This window comes from Gambusia affinis, linkage group LG21, assembly GCF_019740435.1.
Source record: "Gambusia affinis linkage group LG21, SWU_Gaff_1.0, whole genome shotgun sequence".
NCBI classification, from domain to species: Eukaryota; Metazoa; Chordata; class Actinopteri; order Cyprinodontiformes; family Poeciliidae; genus Gambusia; species Gambusia affinis.
The window spans coordinates 11,845,811-11,856,082 of NC_057888.1; the positions used below are offsets into that span (position 1 = coordinate 11,845,811).

The 10,272-nt window shown below is 38.9% G+C and overlaps 1 protein-coding gene across 1 annotated transcript; it reads left to right on the forward strand.

The window, feature by feature from the left end:
- The first annotated feature begins 151 nt into the window (after positions 1 to 151).
- Positions 152 to 6,174, forward strand: xkr9 (XK, Kell blood group complex subunit-related family, member 9). Its single transcript, XM_044104449.1, has 4 exons — positions 152 to 1,799; positions 2,553 to 2,972; positions 3,147 to 3,400; positions 3,477 to 6,174. The coding sequence occupies exons 2-4, from the start codon at positions 2,680 to 2,682 to the stop codon at positions 4,100 to 4,102; spliced, it is 1,173 nt and encodes a 390-aa protein (XP_043960384.1). The 5' UTR covers positions 152 to 1,799; positions 2,553 to 2,679; the 3' UTR covers positions 4,103 to 6,174.
- The last annotated feature ends 4,098 nt before the right edge of the window (positions 6,175 to 10,272 follow it).

Sequence of the window (10,272 nt, forward strand, 5' to 3'; positions counted from 1 at the left end):
CGCACAGGAGAGGAAACAGCTGGGGCTCTCTGCCGCTTCCTAGAGGTTTGGAGTAGAAGGAGAGCTGTAGAGATGAATGGTTTCTATATTTGGTACGCCGTCATAAAGTAAACTGGTCCAACAGGTCCCACACTTAAAACAAGCAAGCATAAATAAACACCTCTTTAAATGACGTGTTATATGCTATATATAACACGTATATTGCACATATATTTTATTTATTCAGTGCAAATGTCCGAAATTGAACGACAAGCACATTTTTTTTGTTTCTTTTTTTTTTCCTTTTAGTTTTTGTTGCGAAAGCTAACAAAAACATTTAGTTTTTATAGACTTCTTCTGAGATTCTCATACCAAGGACACCTTTCCAGGAAGCTATTTAGCCAGTGCAGTCTAGTCCAGCATGTCATATTTACAAACCCTCATAGCTCCTGGCGTTTCGATGCTGATATGACAGAGTAAAATGGATGATAAGGATCGCAAGCATTTCAAGCTATTTGTCAAATAAAAGCTTTAGAAACTAACATAAGCCTCAGGAGAGATTTATTTTAAAGATTAAAGAAAAAAATGACAACATTATAGAGATATACTTTTGAATCTGTAGTACAATCCTAACATAATACTGATGAAAATCTAGGGATAATAAAACATAGGAATCCACTGGTTGAATCTGTAACAATTAGTTGTGTTCTAAACCCTTACAGAAAGTAGCGGACAGGAAGTAATTCAATGCAAAACCAGGGCCACGCAGAAGCGAACTGACAAGCTGGCGCTGCCTACCGCCCCAAATGTGGAAGTACATGTGTATATCACACATAGAGCTGACACAGTCCTTACAGGACAAATATAAATCGATTTGATTTTCAATTTTATTTCGGACTCTGTCTAGGCTATTCTAAGACAAGAACACCTATTCTGTTGGAGCTCTGGCTGTATGTTTGGGTTTGGTGATCTATCCAACTCTGTTGAGGACAGTTTCCTTGTACGGTTGCCCTGTTCATCTTCCCATCAACCCAGACCAGTTTCCCTGTCTCTGATACAGAAAAGCATCCCCACAGTGTAATAATGCCACCACCAAATTTTGATAATGGGGGAAGTGTACTCGGGGTCCTCTGTAGTATTTTGCAGTTTTCTACCACACAGAGCTTTTAATGTATGCCAATAAGCCTATTTTGGTGTCATCTGACCAAAACAGTCTTGAATCATTCTGGAAGGCACTACAACCCGAGTCATGGCATTTAGAAAGAAAATAAAGAAAACACAGTGTTTTAGGGAGCTAGTAAGCCACAATTTATCTAAGCTGCATAGCAGGCTGAGGCTTATAACTGTCTGTATGCAGTTCTTCTTCAAGAATTGTATTTTATTTTCGAGCCTATTAGAGTTCACCTTCAGGAAACTAGACTTCCTCTGAAATATGTTCACTTACTTTAATAACTTGGAATACAGGTTACTTTACGTCGCACTTTCAGTCACTGTTCATGAGTTACTTTTGCTTTCCGAGCAGTAATAAAGCTAATCTTGTTGGTGATTAGCTTTATTACTAATCACCAACAAGATCCAAGTTTAAATGGACACAGACATATGAACGGGAAGTGTAAAGATCACACTCACGCAACCACCACACCTTGATAGGAATGACATGAATTATGTAATTGCAAATGTCTGCTCTGATTGTTGATTTGTTTACTGGTTGCTGAGGTGGGGCTAAGCACTGGTTTCAAGGGAAGGAGAAAGAAAAATGCAGGGAGTGGAATCTCCAGCTGTGATTGTGTGGAGCTCTCTGCCATAGACATTATGTCTCTGTAAGTTTACTCCTGTTTTTCTTATTCCTTATATGTGCTTAGTCGTTGTGAAAGTAACAATTTTGGGTGTAGTATTGCTTTTCTGTGTGTGTGTTAACTGCAGCATAGCTCGCAATTAAGTTAAGATATATGAGTCTGTTAACTTAATTGCAAGCTATGCTCATATATCTTCAGGAAGATATATGAGTCTGTTTGTAAAAAGTAACATAATGAAAGTACAATAAATGAAATCAATAGAAGGAAACATTTCATTATCTTATTCTTAGTTAGCTCTGAATTTGTCTCAATTTTCAATAAAGCTACCAATCGATCAAGGTAGTATTTTGTTTCTCCCTGTTCCTCAGGGTAAGTTGTGCTGCGTGTTTTAGGGATGTTTCCCTAATTTAACACGCCCGATTCACATGAATGTAGTTCAGAAAAAGCCTGTTAATCCGCTATCTACTGAAATCAGGCATGCAGAAGCAGGGAAACATTTAGAACGTTCAGATTTAACTATACATAGTCCTGAACATTGTGCTATAATTTGTTTATTATGTGATTAATTGTGCTTTCATCCATATTGAAAGTGCCATATGCCAGTCAGTCTGATATAATAAATGTTTTTATGACTGATTAAATTAAACTGATCAGGATTGCAAAGCATCTGCAGTTTTTTTTCTTTGTTGTTGTTGCTAAAATAAAGGAAATAATTGTTTTTGCATCATTGTAAATTGCAAGTGTTTTTAATCAATTTTACTTGTGTATCTTTTGCAGAGAGATTTTAAAGCCACCTGTGATCATGACACTCACATACTACAAAGCTAACAGGAACAGGAACTGAGATTGCTTCGTCCTTGGAACCAAACAGGAACAGGAATGCCAGCTTTTTGAAGTGATAACTATGGGGCAGTCAAATAAGCAGTACTCCAAGTGGCGGTGGCTTTTGGCTCTTGTGGGACTATTCATGTACCTAGGGGACATTTGCACAGATACTGTACTGGTTTTTAGATATTTTCACGAAAAGCGCTATGTTTGGAGTGGATTGACTGCACTGTTTATAATCACTGCGTTGGCAGTAAACCAGATCTTCAGCTACACCTGGTTTTTAGAAGATATGCATAAAAATGTCATGGACAGCAAACCAAAGCGACGATTTTTAGTCCTGCACATATTTGGGATGGGAATTTTCCTCAGGTACGTAGGCGCCTCAGTGTCGTGCATACAGGATTTGCAGGCTACAAACTGGAATTCCATTAGTGCTGCAGAAAGGGGGTTCTTGAACTGTGTTGCCGTCATCATCACAGCTGCAGAAGAAAACTGAATTGATAACATGATAACAGTTTTTTATTATTCTGATACTGTTGCCAGGTCTTACCACCTGCTTGAACAAGGATACAAAGAGATTTGGGGACAAGAAACGTCACACAATCAAATGCCTCCGAACGGACACCTGAAGGAAGATGATGAGGAGGGGACCAGCACCTCGCACCACTATAAACTGTTCAGCGATGCTGCCGATCTGAGCATGTTGAAGCTTTTTGAGACTTTCCTGGAGAGCACGCCTCAGCTTCTTTTACAGCTTTACATACGTCAAAGCCATGATGAATGGTCGGTCTTACAGTGTGAGTAGATAACAAAGTCCTTTCTTAACTTCAAATGTTTTTGGATTTATCACTTCTTGTTGCCTTTTCCTTGCAGATATGTCTATGGTCTTCTCTTTCTTCAATCTGGCATGGTCTTTGGTGGACTATCGGATCTGGCTGCGCAAATCTCTTCCCCAGAGCCGAGAATTGCCCCCAGGCCTCCCCACAGTGGTCTACCTGCTCTACAAACTCTTCACCATCACTAGTCTCATTCTCAGCTACAGCCTCCTCCTCATCCTCAGCATCTACAGCACAGTAGGCTTTACTTCCCTTTGGCTGCTGGGAACAATACGGGCCCACCTGCTTCAAACCGACTTCTGCAATACAGGTGTCCTTGAATTGCTGTACCGTGGCGTCATTGGCTCCATTCTGGTTTTTACCTTTTTTAACGTTAAAGGACAAAACACCAAATGGGAAATGACCATCTATTACTTTTTTTGGACTGTTATAAATTTCTCAACTCCTTTATTGTTGTTTTTTTTAAAGCCAGAGTTGAAGACAATTACATTTTTCTGGGTGGTTAGTGGTGTAATTTATGGCGGTTCATTGCTGGGCCTGATTTCGCTGGTGTCATATTATTGCTTCCTGCACCCTAAACAGTGTGAGTTAGATCAGGTGGATGGACAGGAAATGGAGGAGACACCTTTCACAAAGAGGACAAGGACATTCATAAAACCTTGACTGAGGTTTTTCCCACCATATCATAAAGAAGGGCACTCCACATCATAATGCAGCCACCATCATGTATTATTGTTACAACATTTCATGTTTTAGTTGTGTTCAGACTTGTGGCTCATGAATGTTAGATTAGTGTGAAAAGGTGTGAAAGAAAAAAGCAGGCACAAGGCAGTGTAGAGTACAGGTGAAAGTCCTTGAGGTTTGAGGATTTTAGGTTTGAATTGGGGAGTTTACACATCAGCACACAACTTGATTTCCACCGAAAGAAGTCTGCAGAAATGTTGTCAATTTTCAGTTGCTTAGAGATGTATCCGGCATTCTATGCAGGGATTTAAAAGCTCTCTTCCTGAAATTCACCACAGTGGAAAATGACCACTCGTGAACACCACCCATCATGCCACTCAAACTCAATCTACAGACAGTTTCCCCATAACATATTCTTTGGTCCTTCGAAGTTATTTCAAGTTAGTGCTAACTTGGGGGTGGACTGAAGGTGTTTTAAGATACCAATATACAGCAGAACCCTGGTATTTGCAAAGTTACAGTGATGCTTTCAGAGATTCACATTAAGAGTGCAGGCTGAACAAGTGATGTGGCTTTTATACTTGATGTGTACTTTGCTGCAGTATTCTCTGAAAATAATCTCTCATAGAGGGTTTACATAGATGCCAGTGCAGGTGAACCTAATCTGTAAGATCACCCTCCAAATTGTACAGTTTGAGTGAAAGGTGCTGCTCGCAATCGGTGCTGAGGTACAAAAAATCATATGTGCAAAACCTGGGATCACGACAACACTTAAGGCCAACTTGATTATTAACTCAGCTTTGGGAACCAGCAGTCCATGAATAACTAAAATCCATGAATACTTGAGACCCTCTCAGAACAAGCTTATAATTGAAATTTTTAATGTACCTTAATATGCATCAATATGCATAGTGGGAACTGTCTCAGTACTACTGTATGAGCAAGCATCATCGCACATGTGTCAAACTCCAGTCCTCAAGGGCCGGTGTCCTGGAGTTTTTAAAATGTGCCACAGGTACAAAATACTGGAATGAAATGGCTTAATTACCTCCTCCTTGTGTTGATCAGTTCTTTAGAGCCTTGCTAATGACCTAATTATTCTAGGTGTGGTGTAGCAGAGGCACGTCTAAAAGTTGCAGGACTCCAGCCCTTGAGGTCTGGACTTTGACACCCTTGATCCATGGTCTTTCCTGTTTTCGCTCCTGGGCATACAGCCAATCAGCACCAAAGAACATAAACTGTGCTCCTGGTTTGGTTGCTTTGTAAACACCAGCCAATAGTGTGCCAACTAGCATTGCATCTAGGTATTTCAGCTTTCAATCGTCATTTTCATTTAAAATTTTTTAGATTTGCTCAATGAAAATATTAGCAAATAAGGAGGTTTTACACAAACAAGCGAATGAATTATGTTACACCTTATTTTTATTTACCTTTATTTATTTACCTTATTTACAGGACTGTGTTATCAAAGGTTTGTTCTCTCAAATAGCAACAGCAGGGCTGGGATACTACTTGGGGGTATTTATGTTCTTTTCTGAACTGCTATATTATCAACACAAGATGGCGCCATTATCACAATGGATTTTTCGAATATGCAACCATATTGAATCCAGTTATTCCAGTTTCTTTCTGACTTTTAGTTACCAGCTGTACCTATTATGCCTATTAGAGTGCAACATTGCTCACTGCTTTTGATTTATGGTGTTATTTCCTGTTTTGTACTATGTTTTTTTGTACCACATATTAGAATAAAGTTGATTGATAGTCATTCATTCTGAAACAAAATGTTTGGCATATTTAGATTTTGACCACACTCATCTCATTGACCTTCAGTTAATCTTTAAATATCCACTAAACTTCTGCAATTTTTATCTTTGCAATGAAAGGATGGAAATTTCTCTCCATCTTTCTGAGGATTTTGGAGACTGTGTGGTCACGGATGAACAATGAAGAAATAATGAACCAGCACTAATTTTGTTTTGACTACTAGCAAAATATTGTCTTGCTAGAAAATTAAAGGTGTGATTTTTTTATTTTATTTATTTTTTGTCATCCAAGGTAGGATAAGATAATATGCTGGAGAGTTGGTGTGGAGTGGGGACCTGCTGTGTCCTCTAAAGTTCATGGTTGTGGGCTCTCAAATGAGCACAGCCATCCTCCCTTCTTTTAATCCAGCCAAGTTCAGAGCTTTCTGAGCTGTTTATGCCAAGGGACCCCTTGAACCTTTCCTTTGTTGGTTGCGTTTTGTCTGAAACACTCCATAAAATTCAAACTCCAACAAATTTAACTGAGGAAGTTTTGTTTAAGAGGAAATGAATCTCTGCCAGACTCTTATTTTATGGTGAAGCAGCAGTGGATGTACTGACCCCTGCTTGAGCTCTTTTGGTTTATTACATGCAGAAAGCAAGGCTAATGGTTCCAAACCATTTTCCAACCCAATAGTGACCTATAACCTGTACAGCTCAATGGAAAGACAAACTAATATGTTCTAGAAGAACAAAATCAAAATGGAAAACTTAAATATTGTGGTTGCAAAAGTGCCCTTTCTGCTCTCTGCAAAAACTCTTAATTTGGTTCTCATCAGAAGCCACCCTGTGACTTATTTTTCTAAAATTCTTTCCAAGAAACTATTCTTTTTATGGTTTGGATGTATGCTTTGGATCCTTGTTTCATTAACAGAGGAAATTCCTTTTCATCCACTTTCTGGCATAAATTTTAAGGTTTTGTTCAAGCTTCAACTGGTATGTGAAAAATGTTTCAGCTGTAGAAAAACAAGCTTAAAGCCTGGCCCTGCCACCACCATGCTTTCACAATGGTAGTGGTATTCATTTGGCAGAGCATTCCACACATGTTTTTGGGACTCTTAATGTGTTTTTAGAAAATTTAGTGAACATTTGTTCTCCATATTGACATTGTACTCCTTGTTTGAGATTGTTGTTGCATGTTCTAGATATCCACATTCCTATAGTGTCTTTAATGTTGCTGTATTTCTTTCCATCTGACCAAGTCTTATTCAGTTATTTTATAAAATGTGAAAGGAAATCTAGTTCTCGGTACTCACACTCCACTTGATGTTAACTACACCGTTTTCCGAATCATTATGCAAATGATATTTTCTCTGATTTTCTTAAATGGTCAATGCAAATGATGGTCAGTATAATTTTTAAGTCATGAACTATTACAGTATAAATCAGATTTTACTGAACAAAGCTCCCCATGAGAACAGAATTTTTTCAAAAATGAAAAACTCACAATGCACTGTTCCAAATTATTATGCACAGCAGATTTTCTAAACATTTTATGGATTATTCTTTGAATGTGCTGCATTAAGTGGTCACATGTACTAAAATCAAAAGCTATTTCAATCAAAACATCTTAACATGTTAACATAGGACCCCTTCTTTGATATCACCTGCACAATTCTCAGCATCCATTGAACTTGTGAGTTTGTGGATCGTTTCTGCTTGAATTTCTTTGCAGGATGTCAGAATACCTTCCCAGAGCTGCTGTTTAGATATGAACTGCATTCCACCCTCAGATCTTCTGCTTGAGGAAACTCCAAAGGCTCTCAATAGGGTTGAGGTCAGAGGAGGATGGTGACCACACCATGAGTTTCTCCCCTTTCATGCCCATAGCAGCCAATGGCACAGTGATTTTCCTTGCAGCATGAGATGATGCATTGTCGTGCATGAAGATGATTTAGCTACGGAAAGTACAGCTCTTCTTTTTGAACCATAAAAGAAAGTGATCAGCCAGAAATTCTATATATTTGCTGAGGTCATTTTCACACCTTCAGGAACTCTGAAGGGGCCGACCAATGATTCTCTCCCCAAAAAAATGACTCCACCACCTCCTTGCTGACGTCGCAGTCATGTTGAGACGTGGTGGCCATTCACCACCAATCCACTACTGTGTCCATCTGGACCATTCAGTGTTGCACAGAAATCATCAGTGAACAAGTCTGTTTGAAAATTAATCTTCATGTACGACCGGGCCCACTGCGACCGTTTCTTCTTGTGAGCTCTGGTTAGGGGGCCCACTAGTAGGTTCATGCACCTCAAGCCTCTGGACGATCCTCCACCTTGAGGTTCCAGAGGCACCAGCAGCTTCAAATAACTGTTTGCTGCTTTGTAAGGGCATTTTAACAGCTGCTCTCTTAATACGATGAAACCTTCCTCATTATGCCTTTATCTGTACAAACTCATATTTGTTCTGAATCAGCCACAAATCTCTTCACAGTACAATAACGCTCCAGTTTTTGTTAAATATCTAATGTTTTCATATCTTGTCATACGGCACTACACTATCTGATGATTTTCGTCAGCACAGAGATCCTTTCTCTTTCCCTTATTGTTTGAAACCTGTGGCCTGTTTAATAATGTGGAACATCCTTCTTAAGTAGATTTCCTTTAATTGAGCTCACCAGACAAACTAATCAACCCAGCTCTCTGAAATTAATTCTAGTGATTCAAAGAGCCCTGACACACGATACCATCTATAAATTTAATAGCACAACAAAAAATTTTATCTTTATGACACTTAAATACAATTTGCATAATAATTTGGCGTATTCTTAGTGTGTCCCATAGTGTATGCCATTGAAACTCTTTGATGCCCTTCTCCAGACTGAAGGCTTTTCCTGTGGGATGAAACAAAGAAAATGTCATGAGAAGCCTACAAGATTCAGATGTTCTTTAAATGGTGACTGATCCTATTTAAGATGAGCTTGAATGTGGTGCTTTGTTACAAACATAGCCAATAGTAGGATGTGCAGACTTATACAACCATGTTATTGTAGTTTTTAATTGACTGTTTTTCTATCAAAAGATTTTTCACTGGAGCTACACAGGGTATAGCTCATATTAAAGGAAGAAATAATGACATATAACAAAATCCTGGCATTTCTATCCGGATGTGTATATTTTTTTATAACCACTGTATTCACAAATGTATAAAGCAGTTAAAATGTTGATTCATAGCAGCTTACCTTTTGGATTAAAGGGGTTATTTATACTAACAGGGAGGGTACTTTATTCACAAGAAATCAAAATCACATCCTCCTTTGCATTTAAGATGATGGATGCAGCCCCTCTTTGCTGGGCCTGAGTGGACTAATGCAGTATAAACCTGCCAAAAGGACTTTTACTGGGAGAAGATGAATGTGTTCCTGAGCTGAGGTCCTGAGCAGTCTTCTCCTTTCTGTCATCCTTTTCCTTTAGTCCAACCGCACATACTTTTGGCTGTGACTCACCACGGATAGCGTTGCCAGGGAGCAGTCACAAGCCATCGGGATGAAATGTGTTGAGTAAAGCATTACCTCTTTCTTTCTGGAAGAAAACAAGCAGAAAGAACTCTGGCATTCAGACCGTCGCTGTAATTCACTTCTGGCACTGAGAGCGTTGCACCCAGTAATCTCTTACTCTGATCTCACTGAAAAAAGCACCTTTGAAAATACTGGAGGTCTCTGTGAGAATCACAGGAACTGGGAGTAAATCCCAGATGATGATCTGTGAAAGATAAAAAAGAATCTGCTCTACATATTTTTTAAATTTAAAAACAGATATCGCAGAATTACTAAACACACATGACAGGGGAAAAAAAAGCCTTGTAAAAGTATTCACACCCCCTAAACCTTTTCACATTTTGTCACTTCATAACCCTAAATCTCAACGGGATTTATGTGAAAGACCAACATGATTTGTACATAAATGTGAAGTGGAGGAACAACTTGGTTTTAAACAGAGTGGTGTGGATATGTATCCGGCCGTCTTTACCCACATGCTCCTAAATAATATCCTGGTATTCCATAAAAAGTAAACAGAGAGGTATGTCAGTGAATGTTGGTGATCAAACAGCAACACGAAGACCAGTTAAAACTGGAGACAGGTCAAGTATACAGTCATCACCCCGAAATGTAGAGAATGACAAAGCCGTAAACCTCAGAGATCCAAAGGTTTCTGGCACAACTTCCTCTACTTCCAAGCTTTATGCAGCGGGACACATCTGGTAAGATGAAGACTCCAGGGACACTCAAAATACTGAGGGAACAACTTTATTAACAGACAAACACATTTAATTTTGTGGTCTTCAGAGTCATGGTAGACAGTTTGTGTTTAAATAAAAACATATACTTGAGAAAATTATTCCAA